This window comes from Cyphomyrmex costatus, unplaced genomic scaffold (assembly GCF_001594065.2).
Source record: "Cyphomyrmex costatus isolate MS0001 unplaced genomic scaffold, Ccosl1.0 scaffold297, whole genome shotgun sequence".
Lineage (NCBI taxonomy): Eukaryota > Metazoa > Arthropoda > Insecta > Hymenoptera > Formicidae > Cyphomyrmex > Cyphomyrmex costatus.
In genome coordinates, this window is record NW_017277093.1 from 80,616 (window position 1) to 101,653 (window position 21,038).

At 32.6% G+C, this 21,038-nt stretch overlaps 3 protein-coding genes across 3 annotated transcripts; 1 reads left to right on the top strand and 2 right to left on the bottom strand.

Annotated features, from left to right (window-relative positions):
- Nucleotides 1-2,161: 2,161 nt before the first annotated feature.
- On the top strand, nt 2,162-6,208 carry HLH3B (Helix loop helix protein 3B). The gene is made up of 5 exons (XM_018541654.1): nt 2,162-2,238; nt 3,248-3,475; nt 4,014-4,225; nt 4,981-5,328; nt 5,866-6,208. Exons 1-5 carry the CDS (start codon nt 2,236-2,238, stop codon nt 6,206-6,208), a joined length of 1,134 nt encoding a protein of 377 aa, XP_018397156.1. The 5' UTR covers nt 2,162-2,235.
- Nucleotides 6,209-7,918: 1,710 nt separating this feature from the next.
- LOC108775309 (uncharacterized) lies at nt 7,919-11,506 on the bottom strand. The gene is made up of 5 exons (XM_018541638.1): nt 11,495-11,506; nt 10,884-11,356; nt 9,221-9,495; nt 8,827-9,119; nt 7,919-8,736 (listed from the first exon to the last, which is right to left on the bottom strand). The coding sequence occupies exons 1-5, from the start codon at nt 11,504-11,506 to the stop codon at nt 8,131-8,133; spliced, it is 1,659 nt and encodes a 552-aa protein (XP_018397140.1). The 3' UTR covers nt 7,919-8,130.
- A 552-nt stretch (nt 11,507-12,058) lies between these two features.
- Nucleotides 12,059-18,389, bottom strand: LOC108775314 (uncharacterized). The gene is made up of 9 exons (XM_018541642.1): nt 18,360-18,389; nt 16,002-16,274; nt 15,404-15,667; nt 14,693-14,862; nt 14,320-14,391; nt 13,463-13,749; nt 13,143-13,304; nt 12,962-13,072; nt 12,059-12,321 (listed from the first exon to the last, which is right to left on the bottom strand). The coding sequence occupies exons 1-9, from the start codon at nt 18,387-18,389 to the stop codon at nt 12,137-12,139; spliced, it is 1,554 nt and encodes a 517-aa protein (XP_018397144.1). The 3' UTR covers nt 12,059-12,136.
- Between the last annotated feature and the right edge of the window lie 2,649 nt (nt 18,390-21,038).

Here is a 21,038-nt window from a genome sequence, read left to right on the forward strand (position 1 = left end):
AATATAAAATTGGCATTCGAAAGTAATGATAAAATTTGCATAGTCGCATCACGCCAGGATCGCGTAGAGTCACACAGAGAGTAGAAAGATGAAATGGGTGATGCATTCAAGAAGATTTTTCCCAAACAATCAACTTTCGATTAGCTGGATTCGATGGGCATAAAAAACGAAGCCTGCTTAGTATACATTAAGGGTGAGAGAGCAGCACTACCCCCCGTTGTCAAGTGGCCACCAGTTATGGGTTGTTTTATTGTGACACCTCGGGAGGGTGCTACAGATTTTCCAGTAGGATGCATCGGGGTGTCATCGTCGGAGCTTGATTAGATAATATCATTCATGATGCTCATTCGAGCGCCATTACGAGCCAATCTGCGTGGGAGCTGGTCTGGTTTTGGGTAAGCGCAATGTGCGATGACTATCTGCAGAAAATCTATGGTGGATAACTACTATTTATCAATTTTAAGTTACAAAAATGCATCTTTTTCCTTAATCGGTATAATTACATATAAGGGAAGAAATTAATAAATTTATATACGACAATAATTCGGAGGAAATTTATAATAAGTGAATAACTATAGTTAAATGTAGTAAATTATAATACTTACACACACATATATAGTCACCATTACACGCACGCACATTTCTAGTATTTATAAAAATGATAACATTTAATCGTAATTATTAAATGCTGTATAATTGAAACGTCTATAGATATATGTTAAAAATAAATATAATATTATAAATCGAAGAATTTAGAGTACAATGCGGCAATTCTTGTCGAGAAATCGCGTGTTTGAGTATCACTTGAAAAAAAATTATTCATTTGTTTTATCATGAGTAAAGTTGTGTCCGCAACGACAATAACTGGATAACGTAGCGATAAGATAGACTACGAAACTTGACACGTATTATTCTTGTAGAAAGCATCTTTGAAACACATGGCAATGAGTCGAAGCAGGAAGGGGGTGGAGACAGATTTGTTTGCAATATACGCAGCAAACGTACACACTTATACACAAGATAATGAAGAAAATTTTGTCGCCCGTTTCTATGCCTGCATTAAAAAAACGTACAAATTTAATTAAATAACGGGTGATTACGCAGTAATAATGTTTATAATATTAATCTTGGAACACCTACTCGCGTGATACTTTAATGATATATACTTTATTTGCTATTGAATAACATATTGCATTTTATAATCTTATTTATTATTCCATGAATGTAGAAGTTTCAACGACTTTCAGCTAAATCTGGAAATATTAATAAAAATCCAATTATACATTAATAATAAAATATCTGCAGTTTATTGTACAATGTGAATTATTCCGTAAACGTGGATAAGCGTTGATGGTGTTCTCTTTCTTGGAATATTTTTAAATATATATATTATTTAACTCTAAAAATGTCAGATCCTTTTAAATATGTCAAACTTTAATCTTGGTATAAACGGCTTATAAAGGTCACGTGCGTTACCCTCGGTAACTTATGCGTGTTCTATTATACAGCGGGTAACTTTTTTTATATTACTATAACTGAGCCATAAATGTGAAAGTTGCCTGCAACTTAAAATTGCAGAAATTGTTTTTTGAGTATTTATATAAACACCAAAATACGCTCTTTTTAACTGAAAATAGAATTTATCATACTTTTATTCTCATCGATCTAATTTCTATAATTTTTACCATTCTATTTTTTAATTTTACTCAGAACCTACAATTTTTTAATTGCTATTATTATCAACAAAATAATTATAATTAAAAAATTTCCCATTTAAATTCTTTTTTCGGAAAAGTGGATGGATGTGAGTCTACAAAGAGCTTTCATATACTTGGCAAAGCTCGAAAAGTGAAAGTGACATTGCCATATGTCGCGTATGTGTCGCTAAACCTTTCGAACAATGATATTGTATAAACTAAGGATCGATGCACAATAAGGCGGAAGCAGTCGCATTTTTGTTGAATATGAAGATGTGATCCGGATCGATACAGGGATGCTGCATGGGACGGACCTGACACGAGCTCCACCCATAAGCCTGCGCTCCGCCCTCATGAAATTCATTTACCCAGAGGGTTACCCTGGACTCGCGACTAGTTAGATCGACACTTTCGACATCGGTGCTTCTCTCCATTACGAGCACGATGTGAACTGCATCGTTCTCCAAATTATTTGTTCCTTGAGTCAATCTCTATTGTTTAACCTCGCGATACTGTTGAACTTTTTCTCGCATGCAATATGGTGAGTATTGACCTCTTCATGCGTGTGTGATTGTGTTAAAACTGAAAACATTGTTCTTCAACCTGGCAAATGGATCTTGCGACTTCTATATGTGCAAGTTGTATTATGTGTTTGCAAAAATATGAATTTTATGCGACGTCGTGATGTATCATATCGTATATATGCATATAGGTTTAGTACTCTTTAACTCACGATTCAAGTGTAAGCCACTTTAGTTGAATTTATAATTGTTTTTATTTTTTAAAGAGATTTGAAATTGCAAGAAGCAAATGCAATGCATATGTGCGCATCTACCTTATTATCATGAATGAATAATTAATACATGGATATTTTTGAAATGAATTTTAAAAAATGTCAGTAAAAATAATGAACGTTAAATATAGATGCGATAAATAATACCTTTAAACTTATAAAATCTGTTGACTGATAGAGAATTTATTATTTATCGAGGATAATAAATTAATAGTTTTCTACTATCTCTCTCTCAAATTAAATAATAAAATTATGACTAAGAGAAGATGCACATGTATAAACGGAAACGCTTCCTTTTTCGTATAAATACAACTGATATGTACAAAGCCACCGCAAGTGCATACATGACTAATGTCGTGTATAAAGATAAATCGAGTGGCACACATATCTGTCGAATGTCAGGGACAGTTGAAGAGAGCGTAGTATCAACTTCCTGTTGGCACTACATAGCTAATTATACATATAAATGCCGAGAACACATCCTTAATTGGCTTATTTTATTGTCACTGAATTTTCATTGATTCTACTTACCAGATTTCGATAGTAATTAATCATGGTATATATAAATAATTAATAGATTAGTAAGATAGATTTAGATCAGTGATTCCAACGCGTTCCAAAATTGTAAATATAAAGCAATGGTTTTTACGTTTATTTGTGAGCAATAGAACGCGGTGATTGGCGTTGAAAAATGGTAGCACAATTTCTTGCGCACACGTTCGTCATATTTGTTCATCATACTTATCAATCATTGCAGCCGATGTTAACGTATAGTGGCTGCGGTGTAGGAACTGTGGAGACCGAAAATGGTTCTCCAGCTGGATCGTTACTGTCTGGTGAAGGAGAGCTCGCGGAAGAAGCCGGCGATTCGCCCGGGACATCGAGGGACACTGAAGAGGAAGCCACGCTTTCCGACGAATTTTATTCCCACGACACAGATGAGGAGGAAGAACAAAACAAAAGACGGAGGGACCGTTCCAGCTCCGTGAGCAAAATTTAATATTCCTATGTTTATTTATAGCGAATTCGATTAGATGCTCTCGGTGCACATTAAATTAAGCCGTCATATTTAAATTGACACATAAAAGTATGTAATATAAATGTAAAAACGGGTTAAACCTTGTAATTTTTAATATATTTTATCATGCTGTTAAATAAAATCTGTATTTTATAGTTTAAACTATTTCCATTTTACTTTTACATAGATTAAAATATTTTATAACAGCTTTAATATGCACTAGTGTGCACTCTCTCTTTCCAACTAAATTCGCTAGACGTTTCAATTATCGTTGAATATAATAGATTTTATACGTTTTCCACTTGGCATCCACAAGTCATGAAGCTCGCGAGTATAGTTTGTTCTTGGTTAACATTTAATAAACAATAATTGAGTAAAATGATTCCATGAGTGTTACATAAGCGCCAAAAGTGAAACGTAATCATAGTGTTCTAAATTTTGTTAATTTAATCCAAATAACAACGAATTAAACGATAGTTTAATGAAATCCATAATAATCTCGTAGCTAGACGGTATCTCGTCTTCTGGCAGCGGTCATTTGGGGTCGCCCACGCCCCGTATAGGCAATTTAGGGGTAAGAAAATTATTCACTAATAGCCGTGAACGATGGAGGCAGCAGAACGTGAGTGGTGCATTCGCTGAACTTCGCAAATTAGTGCCGACTCATCCGCCTGACAAGAAATTGTCGAAAAACGAGATTTTAAGGATGGCAATAAGGTACAAAATCTTTAAGTACAAGAGCATATTTTAATCCTATAAGCAATAAATATTCTATTTTCACTTATATTTTCTGAAGAATTTCCTCGAAAACAGGAAACGTAAAGATATTTCTATATTTTAAAAGAAATTAAAAATAATATATCAAAATTTGTGTGCATATATGCATTTCTATTTATGGAGATATGTATGTAGAGATCCTGAAAATTTTATTAGAATTTATTTAAAAAATTAGTGGAAGAGAGAATAACCAAATACAAATTTCTACTTTACATTTTAATATTTTAGTCTAATTACAAAGGAAACATTCATTAAAGAAAAATCTAACAATAGATTTGCAGCATTAAAGATTTTGAAACTGAAATTTTTATATAAATAATGGAAATTCTATATTAGAATATATATGATATTGTTCAACATCATTTTTCAACATGAATGTTCATAATCATTTTCGGTTATTTTTATTTGCTGTGTGTGTGTGTGTATAAAGACTTATCCATATTATTCAAATTTGGCCATTACGCCACAATTTTAAGAAAAAATAGCATCATAGTAATAAAAAACAATTGTATTACGTTACTGCGTTCATTTTTTAAACAAATAATATGTTAATGAAATTTCCAAGACTACATCTATATCACATACAGTATTTAATATAAATTAATTTAAAATGACGAGCAAAAATAATATTAAAGTAAAAATTTATTGCGCGCTTGATATTTAAAATGGAAAAAATAACAAATTTTGTTACGTAGGTACATAAGGTTGTTAAGTGATGTTCTGGAATGGCAAAAGAGTCAAGATCGTAATGGGATGCAGCACGATGTACGCATCAAATGTGAGTCGCATTTGAACAATCAAAATTCCACATACCACTTGAAGCCAAACGTAGCGTTTCTGAAGCAGGAGAAGCTCAGTAACGAAAATTCTCACGTCTTTCGTGTTAATTACGCTATGCAAAGACATAGTTCGCACACGTGTGACAAGAATGGCAGTAATTTGTTGATGATCGCTCCGAGCGGACTCAATACAACTATTTCCGGTGGAAAACGCTGCGTCACACCTTCCATCGTCGTTACTCAAGGCAACTCTCTATTTCACAGGTGGATTACCACAAATTCATTTTGTGCTTGCATAAGAATAGGTTAATTAGAAAAAAATTAATAGGCGCCAAATTCATAAAGCTTATATAAATTTTTAAGCTCTTTGGATTATCAGATTAAAACTTTTTTCTTCTTTAATAGAATAACGTATATTGGTTCATTCATTTACTAATTTACTTCAAATTTATTATCTGAACCGGAATATTTTTTCTTCTATAATATGACTAATACGATCAGATAAGCAAATTCTAATTTGAATCTTTATTCAGCTGGTATTTTTAAATTAAAAGTTGATTATTAATATATTATAATTAAATAAAGTTAACTATTAGTATAATTAAATGAAGATTCTTTATTTAATAATTAATGATTTTTGAAACAATAATAAAATTTAGAATTTTTATTTTAAAAATAAAACATAATGTTTATTGACCTAAATATATTCTTACTTTTAAACAAGCTATACTATTTTGTGTTTCATTAAGTGTATTACGCATTATTTTAATTACTAATACTTCTAATTCTGTTTCCTCATAGCAACAGCAATGGAAATCTTATACGTTCTTCATCGGGCGGACGATCTTCGAGTTTTCCAAAATCACCACAAGTCTCATCGAATACCAACATAGTACCTAATGGCTCCTCTTCATCTTTGACGGGTAACACACCAATTACAAACGGAATAGGATCGAGTGGCTCAAATTGTGCCCAAAAAAGGTTTAAGATCGAGCGAGAAGAGGAAGACCAGGCATCGAGGGACTGTAGAATTCCGCCACCACCTGTTCATAATGTTCCGGTCAGAAAAAGAGTCAAAGTCGCCTTTATAAAGGATTCAAGTTCAGGATTTCGTAGCGATTTATGTGGTACAGATCGCAAATAAAACATTAATGAGAGAGATGTCATTCGTAAACGGATCATTTGTTGCGGTCACTTTGTTTTGAGTGCACGCATGTTATGTAAATATTTCTTTTACGCTGTATTTGACAATAATTAGTGTTGTATAATACAAAATTAATTGAACAATTTTTAGATCTCTCGTGTTGAGCTAATATCTTGAATATTTTTAAATTATATATAATATATCAAAGTTTAATTTCAATTATTTAAATACCGAAGATATTTTTCTATTCGCGCTAAATTATTACATTACCTATACATATTTAATTTTGTAATTTATTCAAATATTGATTTAATAAAAATTTCTCCTTGTTATAAAAATATATTAAAAAAAAAAATGTTTTGCAAATAGTTCTACCGTTCTATTAAAAATTTAAATTTAGATTGATTCTTCTAGAGAGATTGAACTTTTTGTCAATTTGATTGAAAATCGTTACAATCAATATTTGATTTAAAAAACATGTATTTTTAGCAAATATTTTTTTAATTTTACCTCTTAATTAACAAAAGAATCATAATTAGAAAGACAAATAATGCTTATAAAAAACAATAACGCTTATAAAAAAAATTCAGACAAAAAGAACACATTCTTCAAAGAATATTTTATTACTTTTCATATTACATTGTTTGTACATTATTAACATCGCAGTTATGTTTCAAACATCGACATGAAAAACACGAATAGGAAATTTTCAGTTACGTGGCTTATTTGTAAATCTGCTATAAACGTATTTGCCAAATTCCCGTTGTCGGGTGCCATTTATTGTAGATTCTGTACTTAATGTTATTTATAGAATATATACGAACATTTCCTACATACATCCATTTACACATTGCATTATTTTACGATGAACACAATAAATACCTGAATGTTTAACAGTTATCCATAGACAACAACTCCATCGTATTTATCGTAGATTGCTTACATCTTATACTTATTCATTTTCACACACACACACACACACACACACACACACACACACACACACACACACACACACACACACACGCACGCACGCACACGCACACGCACACACACACATTCACAGATATTTCAATTTTGTTTTTTTATTTGACGAAAGTGACGGGCATTGTCCAATACAAAATTAACACTGTACAGAGTGTTTCCGCAACTTACACATCAGTATGTCGGGTTGCCTATCTGTCGATAGGCAGGGGCTTTACTACCAGTACTTAATCTAACATAAATGGAATTTAATAAATATTAAAAAATATATATTTGCAGTCCGACTTTGAACGAGATAAGGGAAATCAATAATTTACTCAGGTGTAGTTCAATAATATAGATGAAAAGTATGTTAATAATATGGGTATGTTTATTTTTAATATTTATTAAATTCCATTTATGTGTTAGATTAAGTCAGATATTATTTGTATTACTAAATACATATTTTATATCATATTATTAAATTTTACATTATACCAGAATGTAAAATTCGATTTCTCTTGTCTCATTCTCCGCTGGACTTGCTATCTAACCTTATTCTGCATCACCAGTAAAGCATGCCTCTGCATGCCCATAGGCAGGTAGGTAACCCAACATACTGGTGTGCAGATTGCGGAAACACCCTGTACAACGAATTTAAATTTGCGACACACTTTATCTATACAGCATACTTTATTCGACATCCTGAAAACTTCTTAAGATATTCTTAAAATAATAAGGTTCTCTTCTGGACGTTTTTTTAGGATGATCCTTAGAAATTTCTGCTGCATGAGTATTGACGAATTTTATGAAAAATCGTTTCAAGCTGTTCTTCGTACGATTATTTCTCCATCTCACGTCAAAACTTGTACTTCCCCTTCGAAACGTTAAATATTCTAATCTAAAACCCTGCGAAAGCGGCATTCGCTTCGCGAAATGCCCGCTCTCGCAGGCATTTCCTATGTTAAGTACACTTTATATCTAGTGCTGTCCCTTTTCGGTTCTGACAATTTCTTGGGAACGTATCGTTCGTCGTTGAATTCGATCGGTGGCACCGGGGTGGATGGTCGCTCGTCGCTCTGGCTGAAAGCTCTTCTTGGCGGGACCTCGGGGATCTTTCGGGTGCACTCAACACTGCCCCTCTTACCCAGGTTCACGCTGACGTAACTGGCGTCACTGGTACGCGAGTCTCTCTTTGCGAAGTCTATCTCTACGTAGCTGACTTGAGAATCGCGTGGTCTCATGCTCACGTCTGAATTCCGTTTGTTCTCCTTATCCACCAATCTTCTAATAGCCGGTGCTTCTGGTCGATCCCTCTTGAACGTCACCAGTTCTGGCTGCCGGGACGAATGAGACTCTCGTCGGACTACCTTCTCATCATAGTCATCCGAGTAGGTGCGCCGTTCGCGGCCGCGAAGTCGCTCTGCGGTGAAATCCTCACTATATCGCAATTTGTCATTGAACCTTCGTAGACGCTCGTCTTGCTCGTCCGCAAACACTTCGCTTGCGTTGTGAATACTGCGCTTTGGTTTTCGTCTATCCTCCTCGTGTTGAGCGGCCTTGGACTGCGGAAGATAAAATAAAAGTATGCTGAGCTAACTATTCAAAGCATCAGATTTTACTATTGTGATTCTAAAATATTTCAACATAGACACCTTAAAGATATCAATTCTGTCATTAAACTCCAAATCTTGACTATTCCTGCGAACCGGTACATAATTGCTTCTCTCTTCCTCGCTGCTGCTCTTGCTAATCCAAGTGCTCTCCCGAGAAGTTCCTGCCCTCTTCGGCCACTCGTTCTCCGTCTTGAAATCGTATAAGTCACGCATACGTTCGCTAAGCCTGTTTGCTCGTTCGTTAGTGTCAACGTAACTCAAGGAGCGATCTTTTACTCGCTCATTAATGTTGACAAAGCTCAAGGAGCGATCTCTACCAATATCTAACTCATCTGTAATCAAACGTTTAATTATTAAAGTAGCCTGCATAAATCGAATACGTTAAATACGTTAAATACATGTAACGAATTATAAGAATGACCACTTTGCGTACCCTGTCTTTGTAAACGTCCTTTTTCGTTCTTTGCTGGGGAAAACTTTCTGGGGGGTTGCCATTTGGAAACGTCCGCGTCCTTGCGCGATCCTTCGTTCTTTCTGTCATATTCCGTTCCGGAATCTTTCCTCTCAGGATTTATCCTTGGTACAGGTGACGGACTTTTGGTGAATGTCATCCACCGGGTAGCTGCGCTCTTCGTGATTTCACAGCCAATTCTTGCAAGGGGAGACGTCTCTCGATAAAACTTCGCACCATTAATGTGTGGTAGCCATCTGAGAAAATTATACGTCTAAAGTCGGACTCTTGCCGTTTATTTGTTATTTCAATTATATATTAACGCAGATACACATTCACGCAAATACACATACAAAGCAAAGATCTGAAATCTCGGATAAAGATACTGTCCACGATTAACTGCAATAGATTGCTTCGACACATCGCTGGGTTGATAGAAAAGATAACACATCTCAAAATTAGCAATTTTTTAATAGAGCATTTTTTAAGTTCTAAATTAGAACAGCATTCTAATTTTATTAGAATAATAAATATACAATTTTTATAATTTAACTTTCTTTCCACGTTTTGCTTTTAATTATAAGGTATTCTTTAAAATTATGTTATGTGTGTGAATTTTTAAAATTCGAGCACTAAAATTCTAGTATAGCATAAATTTTAGCTTTTGTCAGATCTAACTTTTCATGTAATAAATACATGAGCTACAAATGTTATTTTTCTACAAAGATATATTAGTCGTTAGATTCAATTTCATTATCTAAATACCTAAATAATGCTAATCTTTTAAATGACATTAAGTAAAAAACGCTAATTTTTTACTTATGTCACCTCTCTGTCAACACAGCGATATATGTAACTTCAATGGAAATTTATAAGCTTTGCTTTTTAATGATAAAAGATATAAAATGTATGTCCGATTTCTGTCATTACAGTAAACTTATTGATCACTACTGAAGTTATTTGTTTAAGTAGTCTAATATAATAATTTTTTATTTATACATATAACTGATTAAGTTGAGCTTATCTTTGATAGCTTGAAATATATATAGAATGCTCAATAATTAAATTATTAAGGACTTAAAATATATTAAAAAAAAAAATCGTAGAAAAAAGTATTAATTATTCATGCATATTTTTTAGACATCAAATCTTTATCATAAAACTTTTGTTTTCAAATATCCCTCGAAAACAAAGGAAAAGGGAATACATCTGAACATTAAAACAAGCTTTTACAAACTTCGAAAATTCTCGTTATTATGTATCGAATAGCTATTTTTATGAAAAACTCTTAGTCCAAGACATGGACCAGAAATATACGGCGAGCGTCACAACGTGAAAAGATATTAGCGACTAGTTCCGGTCGATGAAGCAAACCAGGCACCACTATGTTTTCACGTTGCTCTGCACTCGGTCCTTGTGGACGTTGGTACGTGAATTTTCATCGACAAAATTGCCAACATATCGGCTCGATTACACAGAAGGAAAAGGCGAACGAAGGAAGCAGAGAAATCTGACCGAAACTAGACGCCATTACCCGTTGGAGGCTCCGTAATGACTATCGTGTTCAATCGCGCCTACGAATCTCAACTACAATCCCGATCACGGCATTTCTCGCTTTCGGACGTGGAAAATGTGCGCGGTCAACCTCGTGGCGATAGTTTGCGGGTCGCTGCAGTCCGTGTGCCTTCGCTGCTCAGTGATGCTCTTCTCCGGCCTCTTAAGACTGGTCACGTCGGTGCTGTGACTCCTCACGGTGTAGTGAGGTCGACCGACGACCTCAGGTACAAGTCTGGAGGATCGATTGTCGATTGATGAGGGTGGCTTCGTTGGCCATTTCTCGGCATCCTCAGCCGATTCGTCGATGCTCTCTTGCCGTTCGTCCCTCGAAAGTCTCTTGATAGCTCCCGATTGCTGCCCCCGAGGTACGTTCTTCGGTAGCGGCATCCACTTTGAAGTGTCCAATTTGGTGGTGTCGCTGATCTCCGTGTGCCGGCGTTCCTCCACACGACGCTCCGTATATTTCTTCAGGCAGTCCACGTCCGCGCTGCGGCTACGCTGACTTCGCGGTGATCGAGATGGTCTTCGTAATTGCCCGTTGTCCACCGGGCCGGCCCTTTCCTAAAGTTTGAGCGAACGCATTCGTCGAGAGATATTGATCGCGCTTGGGATCGCCGTATTGGGATGATGTGCTTTTATTATTATAATAATACTTTTTAACTAATATTTTTTTGTGACGTTGAATGATAGGGAATTTACTGTTTCACTCATAGTAAAGCGAATGAAAAAAATTTCATAACAGTTATATCTTTTAATGTAAACGCGTCCTTATTTCTTATAGTTTGTATATTTTATATTTATAATTCTGATTGTAATATATGTAATAGTTGAATTTTTTATGTATACGTGCTGCGATTATCTTCTATAATAATGTTACGATCTGAAAAATTTTACTTATGTTTAATTTATATCAAAAATAGATTGAAAATTATACAAGATAAAGTGTGAGATGATTAAGATTCTCTCATTATAGCAAAAATTTAAATTAATTAAGTTAATTAACTCTTATTGTATATAGAGGGGGATAAGGAATTGAGGAAAGAAGGGATAAATCATTTAATAAACTTCTAATAATAATTTTTCATTGAACAATTCAATTTTTTCGATAATTGAATATTTTCTAGTAAATACACGCAATGCATTATCAATAATTCTAATATTTCTGCTAATAAATACAAAGATAAAAAAAAAACGAGATTTTATCTGACTGAATAAATAAGGTATATGTTGCTGCATTGACAATATAAAGGCAACATCGTTTATAGTTCCAAATGTGGATCGCAAAATCGAACTTCAGCAAGGAAGACCAGCGTTGATAGGAAGGCGCTTGTCGGGGGTTACCTAAGTAAGATGGAGCTTCGCGTAATCCGATATGTGCAAGATTCCATGCTCCGCGGATGCGACATGCAAGCTGGCGCCGCACGCGCGTGGATTGATCTTAGAATTATGCAGCTCGGCTATTTGAGTGCTGCACGCGGCTGCGGAATCGCCGCTGGTTTCTAGACTTCCTACCCAGAATTCATTCCCTGCAAAAAGAACATCATTGTCTTAAGAGGGAGATGTTAAAAATCTCACAAGTAATTCTCACGGAACGTTAAACACTTTTTTCCCCTAATTTTTTATAGTTATGTTTTTATCAAAGTATGAAGAAATTAGTCTTAATTGTATCCTTAAATTGTAGCTTAAATTGGATCTTTTAATTAAAAAGAAATTTTTTATATTTGACATTGTATATGTTTGAAGCGGTATTTTTTCTCAAGAATAAATTTATACTCTATTTTTTAAAATTCAACACATAAAACACAAAAATAATAGTTAATAATAATTAAAATAATAGTTAAACAAAACAGTTCTACTGGCAGAAATATACTGCTTTAAACATATATGTATAAAATTATTTATGTAAAAAAAATTTTTCTAATTGAAAAATTAAATTTGAGCTAAAATTAAATTAAATATTTCTTCATATTTTGACATTAAAAATAATTATTAAAAAATTTGAAAAAATCGGTGTCTACCGTTACCTGAAGTTTACTTGTAAAAGTATTTTTGTCGTTAATAATAATGGAGAGATTGAATAATTATAAAGTTCATATTAGCGTTGACATTACACAAAAATGAACATTTATTTTTAGATAAATAAATAATAAAATAAATAATTTAAACCTGGTAACGTATTTCCATCGCTAGCGTAAGTTACAATGAGGAGTTTACTTGAATCTTTCGCTCGGAACAGTCTGCTGTGCGGTTCTCTCAGAGCAAAATGTATCTTTATATCTAAAAATAATCATTGTGGTGTATAAGAGTTGTAAGCATATTTATATTTATCCGTTCATTAAATACTAACCACCCAGATAATCGCCGTTTCCCGCACCACCGCATTTCTGTTGCCGGAAATAAGCAAACATAATATCAGAAACGTATTTGAGCTTCTTGTTCATTTTTTTTATGGCAATCTCGAATGTTTTCAGGAAATAGACTTCTTGATCCTGAATTACTTTCCAGACACCTGCCAATAATTAATAGATATATAATTAAAGAGAACAGTGTGAAAAATAATTTCAGTAATCTATTGTATAATATTTAAGCTTTTAATCATATAACGATTAATTTTATAACATTTAATTTTAATCTCATAAGCTTTAACAATAAAAGCTTCACACTAACCGAGACCAAAACCAACCACGTGTAAGAAAGCGGTGGTGTTTTGCTTCTCAGCGCGGCTATTTGCTTCGAGCAGTATTATTTCTACGGAGAGCAGAGTTCTCTTCATGTAATTCTCGATATCGAAGATTAACTGATTGCCCAACGATATATATCGCTTGTTCTCTTTCGACTTCGTACGTTTCACGGTTTCATCGTAGAGCAGGTGATAATCCTCGCCATAAAACTTGGCCCATAAAACACGCATCCCGCGTTTTTCCTCAAATGTGCCATCCATCGCGGATCCATATCTATTTCGCATAGATTGATTCTTTCAAAAAAGTTTCATTTGTATACTGTAAAAGAACTAGAGAGTAATGTACATTATAATGTCATTTAATTCCGTTATTAAAATCTATTATCTTTCCACAAATACAAGTTACAATATATGCAATAAATTTTGGTAGAAATGATGTGTGTACACGTCTTATTAATTAAAACCTTCACTATTATTAAGAGAAAGACTGGAAAAAATTAACTATATGTATTACTGAAGCACCGATGTTACCCATATGCGATGCCATGTTTCTTCTCGAATACAGATGTACAAATAAGAAAACAATTTATTTAGATTCAAAACTCCTATTTACGTTTATTTTATTGAAACAATTTAATTTTGTATAAAAATTCTTCTTTTTGATCCCAAAAATTTAGTTTTAATGCAATCAATTACATTTCTTAATAAAAAAAATTGATTTAGTACTGAACTATTTCAATGACTACATTTATTAAATTTAAAGAAACCTTCGCTCAATGTATTTAATTTATATATGTCGTTCAATATATTTAGTTGATAATTATTACGGAAAGTTGCTGCTTACCCATTATCCATATTGTTTTGCTGTGGCGTAACGGCAATATCCTGATACTCCATATATCGGGGTCTTTCGAATCTACATGACAAATTATGTAATAATGGCACGTGTGGCCAACGTTTAATGATAAAATGTGGCAACTTTGCAATGATAAATTGTAATGTCGATAAAAAATAGTAGTAATAAAAATAAAAACGTACATTAAAAGTGACTAATTTTTTATATTATTTTTCAACAGTTTTTTAACCGTGAAAACTTTTGCATGCAAAATAGATAAAAATAGAACACGCATGTACAGGCGCGACTGTAACGTTAGTTACAGAGTTCACACGTATAAAAATATTCCTGAAGAAGGTGGGGTTAAATAAATGTATAGAACCTTGTGCCTACGACACCCATAATAACCCCTCTGGGTTGGACGGCGTCTGGGTCACGGCTCACGATACCTCTATTATTTCGCGAGCCGTCGTTTATGAACTCCGTATGAGACGACACCACCATCATTGCCGACAGTTTAATCTCGTCGTAGCTCAAGCATTTTGTTAGGACCTATTCATGAGATTTTAACTTATTAAGACATTGTCAAGTCGAAGAAGGTGATATGCGAGAACAGGTGATGTTATGAAACTTTATCTTGTTTTTAACATCCAATAAACTTCCAATATCGGTAAACGTACGTAACGTTACGTTATTAATCTATAAGCAATTTAACAGCCTAGCTATGCTATAAAGTAAAAGAGTAAAAAGAGAGGAATAAGAATAGAAATAGAAAGTTTTATGAAAATATTATTTATAAGAAAATTTAAAAAAAATCACTTTCCCACTTTGTTGTTTAAGTATACCTACTTTTGTGATAATATAAAAAAACAATTATATTTTTGCTTTTATTAATTTAGCCAATGTTTCGTATTACTTGTATCATTGGAAAAGAATATAAATTTTAAAACTAATTAATATTAAAGGTTTATATATAAATATTTCTATATTAAATTTTATCATTGCCTTATTTATTTTGTTTTTTTTTTTAATAATCTAATCATAATTATTTTTTACGAAGTATTGCTTGATTAAGACAATACCATGTACTTACCAATGGTTCCTTCTCCTGATCGGTGCCGACACTCTCCCAGCCATCGAAGCCACTCTTGTTATCGAGTAATTTCCATCGATCGTTTGCTCCGCAGAAGGAGGCCACTCTCTTATCCAACAAACGATGGATGAATTGGATGAGGCCCATGTCCACGTACATGACTTTCTCAACAGTGCTACCGTACAATCGCTTGTGTTTCAACCATCGTGCAATCAAGGGCAACATCGCTTCGTGTATCAGCGGATATACTGAATTTGCGTTTAACTAAAAAATATCATCAAAGATCATCAAATATATTAAATTAACCGAAATTATTAAACACCATAAAAAATGACAAAAATAAATATCTCAAATTCGAGGACAGGAGACTATAATCTTTAAACTATATTTTTGTAAAGACTTCTAAACAAAACAAGTAGAAAATTTTTGATAATAAAAGTTTCGTTCGAAACGATTTCTTTCTTAAACATTTAATAAATATTTGAAAGATATTAATTAAAATAGAAAAATATTTTTTAATTGAGGATTTGTCTTTTTTTTATCTGACTACTTATACCAATCGTTATTTGCTCGAGCAAATAACTTATTTTGTACAAACCTCGATAGAATCCGTGCTGATTCCCCTGTCCTTTAAAGCGGTGCACCTTATAGTGTTAATTGGAAACTTCAAGGGGAACGCATTGCTTCGTCTGATTAGCTCCGTCACGCTGGTTGGTAGCAGCACGGAGACATCGAGGCATTTCCTCAGCAATTCCTTTGTGTCATCATCGAAAGGCACGCCGTTGGGCGAACCCAGTGTGTTCTCCCATGAAATCTCTGGCGGATCTTTCGCTAGCATTTGTTGTAGTGCCTCTTCTGCAGCTCGATTATTCTGAAAAGACGTGAAGTATGCAAAGTAATATTCAAAATGCAAAAATTTTTTTAATCTTTAATCTAATTTAGAAATTCCACGAAAAAACACTAGTTTTGTGTTGAATAGAAAATCAAATTCCCCCCCCCCCCCACACTTAGGCCCGATTGCACCAACATTATTTGATTTTAAGCAAGACTTAAAACTTTATCTATCTTGTATTAAACCAAAAGAGAGACAGAGAGTTTAAGTCTCACTTAAAGACACGTTTCTTTCCTTGAAGAGTTACTGCACAAAATTCTTGTGTATTAAGTTTCTCGCATCATGTTGCGTTATTCGAGAAAATTTCACCTATCGCAAAGATAAATGAGAAACCAATTAGGTAAGGCACGTTCAAAAAACGTAAGTCATTTTATCTATGTTTTATATCTAATAAACAGTATAAAAATAGAATAATAATGACAACTTGCTCTCCGTCTGTACCTTTATATCAATATATTTATAAATTTTTGTTACAAAGTTATAAGCGAATAATTTGTCCGTCTACTAAGATCTTCTAAAAGTAATTTGTTTATTGTGATATTCAGCAACTTTGCGCTCGTGCGGACTCGACGTCACCGATGAAGTAAAGGGCTACGAAATCGATTCTAAGAAAAATTTTGCAAAACAGTGAATCGCCACGTTGTTCTATTAATACAACCCCCGGCTGATTACAGCAAGGACGCCGGTCGCTTTGACACTTGAGCATGAAATCTGTTAAATAGCGTAAAATGTATCAGTTCATCCTAGCGAGCGGCTTGACGTTCACTCTCTTCGTGGGCGCGAGCACATGCATAAACACATGAATATATACATACACACGAATACAGATGTAACATGCACGCACATGGTGTCCGTGGTAGAGCCTTATAAGTTTACTTCATTTTTCTATTTACCGATTTTGCCACTTGAATGATAGGGGTGAGCGAAGAGAATTCAGACTATTTTGCATTGTAAAACAATTTCAATGTTGTTTCTTTCTAGAAATCGTTATTATTTTTATATAAAAAATATGAGACAATGTTACGCGTGTGTCCTAATCAGTTATTCTGGTATATTTATAATGTATATTTTTTGTCATTTACCAAAATTATTTCATAATTTTACACAAATATACGTATATCAATAAAGTCTACTATTTATTTAACAATTTTTTCTGTAATTTAATTATTTATTAATTTAAAATAACATGTAACAAATTAAATCATAGTTACACTAACACATTCAGATGTTGCTTTAATCGATTGATGATTATACGAATGACAGAATTTTAATAAAAAAAAAGTATTACTAACGTCAATAAAAATGTAAATTTATCTTTTAATAATAAAAGCATTATTAAATTAATAAATTACAGTTTTTTTTGGATAAAAAAGTAATTAGCATTTTTATAGGATAATTATTCAAGTACGTAATATAAAATATTAATTTGTCAAAAACATAAAAAACAAAAAATTATTATATATATGTAGAATTAAAGCTATATAAAAAATGGTAAATAGACAATAAAAAGTAACAAACGAAAATAAAAATGGCAGATAAGTTATAATAAAAATGCAAAATTATTTTTTGTTCTATTGTTTATCCATTGTTACTTTTATTCTTTAATAAAATTTTGTTCTTTAGTATTCATACAGAATATATATTTGAGAATAAAATTCTGTTTAAATAATAAAGATCGAAATTATTAAATAATAAAATTAAAAAAATAATAATTTTTAAATAAATTTTGTTGTATGTTGATATCACTTTTGCATGATAAAATAATTATTGTAATATTTAAATGAGCACCAAACTCGTTGGCGCCACGAGCGATTAACATGCGCGCGGTTGACTAATCGATTCAATTTAAATTTCCTATCCGTGTATTGAACAAAAAAAATACATATATATATGATATGTATATATTTTTACTATTACATTGGATGCCTTCCATTTAATGATAAAATTCGACGCAAATATCGTTTTGTCTTTGTTATACGTGGAATGGAAAAAAATAGAACAACATTTGTGTCGATATGTGTCACTAAATAGAAAGCATTCATTATTGATAAAACAATGACTCACCTGACGGACACAACAAGCAAACAGTGACATGTTTGATGTTTAATTGTTTCAATAAATTGAGTAAAAAATTCTTCTGCTCCTTTTTTTAACTTTCTGTCTTCTATTATACGTATAATACCACACTTTCTTTCTATTTAGAATTTCTAAAATATTTGTAAATTCACAAATTAAGCGATTATATGTATATATAAGTTAAAAGGAAGTCAACGAATCGAACTTATTTGTTGCTGTTTAACGTAATAGTGACCGAGAGCAATGCGTCGCGTTTCACAATTTTTCACTTTGAAACTATCACGTTAGTGAACACACGTAATATCTCCTACATGTAATATTCTCGCACTAAACGACACGTCTTGTAAGAGAGACGCTGGTCCGCCGCTCTTTAGACGCACATGCGCATCTGTAGCATGGTGCACGCGCAGATTCGCGGGTTTCATCTTTCGAGAAAGATGGAAAAGGCCGAAAAGGAAGTAATCGAATTCGATGATGTTAGAAAAGTATTATCGGTACTGAAGTCCCCTAGCAATTTCTTTAATCTTTTTAATATCATTATACATTTCGTTACGGGTGCGACACGTTTATTATAATATATGCAAATATCGCATAAAAATAAATATATTATAACAATTAAACAATTTGTTTTCAATTAAAATCTCAGATATTAAAGAATGTAACACAGTGACGAGCAACAACTATATCTTTATATAAAAAAGATAACATACTGTAAATAAAAGACAATTAAATCAGTTTGTGCTGTCATTTTTTTCGACATGTTCTATTTGCGGATTCAAGAGGGAAATATATTGGAAAAAAGAATAGGTATCAATTTACTGCAATATTTCAATCTTCCGATTGAATTTTTTCTCAAATTGCTGAAATAACCTTTTACTGTATAAATATATTAGTAAGAATTCTGCAAAAATATATCTTTTTGCGACTTTAAAATAACATTTTTTCAAGTTTGAATAATTAGAGTAAGAAAGTAAAGATTAAAAACGTTTATCAGCTAAATGTTAAAATGTTTCGGTGTTAAAACTTTATGTGAAGTGAATTTCAATATGTATATATATATATATAATAAACTTTAATAAAATAAAGCAAACGTATAATATAAAATATAACGTATTACAAACGTAAAATCTAAATCGTTTTTGGATTCATGTGTTTACATAATTCTCATTTAGTCTCAAGATATTCAGAATAAATTTCCAAATGTGATGATTCGTTAGAATTATAGGTCATATATAATTCTGGTGTCAGGAGACGCGGTAGTGTCTCCAGCCATGTTCGAAAAACTACTAGTTCGTTTAAAAGTTAGTTTAAAAGATTAATAATAGACACTACAAGTCTCTTACCCCGAGCCACCAAAGTCCATATATTTTTAACTACTAAAATATCAAAAATAGCGAAATATACATTCGCGCGCTAAACATATGGATATATTATATATTGTATGCGCATGTGTATACATTATATCCGTGCAGGTGTGTAAATATGATTATTAAAATACCTTGAAAAAAAATCTTATGTTCTTGTTAAGACCAAAGATGCGTTCCGTTTCTTACATGATGCGCACAATGTGTCGTCTATCTTTGTTACTCACCAAATGTTAAATAAGGACAATTGATATGCATCATGCGCATTATGTGCGAAACGGAACGCACCTCAAGTTTACCGAATTGTGTACGTTGATGCATTGATGATAGTAACTGAAGAACAGGAAAACAGATTCGTATCAGTTAGTATCGATCCAACAAGGGAACATAACCAGTTGGATTTCTTCGATTTAAATGAGCTTTTAGTATGTTGTTCTATAGACAAAAATAAAAGACACGTATTTTTTTATACGTGCGAAGTCGCATGTTAAGGGGGTGAAATCCTCCCTTGAAGAAAATTGATTTTTTTCTTTCGAAACGAATATCTTCGAAATTATAAGAGATAGAAAAAAATTTCTAGAATAAAAATTGAATGGTTGTAAGAGTACTTTACAACTATAATAAAAAAATTGTTTTTAAACTATTTATTTATTATATACCCCCACCCTCCACTCTTATTTTCAAAAATTTTTTAATTCTTTATATGACAAAAATTAAAGAGAATTTTACGCTGAAAACAACGGTTTAAATCACGTTCCGAAAAATCATTTTTCAGATATGAACGAAAACGTCTCTTTATACGCGCTCCATACGTATTCGTATCACGTTGGGAGAACAAGATACCATTCAATGAATACAGTCCAGTATGCATCATTATCGCACTAGCTATTATTATAATAAGGGCTTTTTACAATAATAATGTTATAATAATAATAATGATAATAATAATAACAGTAACAGTAATAGTGACCTTGTTAAACTTCTGAAACTAGAGTCAAATGTTTTTTATAATATATGTATACACAAAAATGTACCTCGGACAATTAAAATCAAAATATGAATGAAGAAATTATCTTCGTAAAATATTGTTTATTTTTGTGATCTTACAGCAGCTAATTGCTCAATGTTAACATGAATAATGTATTGCAAATCATTGCGTCTTATTAATCTAGACGGAAAAGAGATATGCTGACGTATATTCTGCGTATGTTCTTGACCCGAACATAAGTATAAAAAGCACAGGTCGTCGCAACAAATATGCAGTTTCGTATCTGGTTTTGATTAATAAGTACTACCAGTTGTG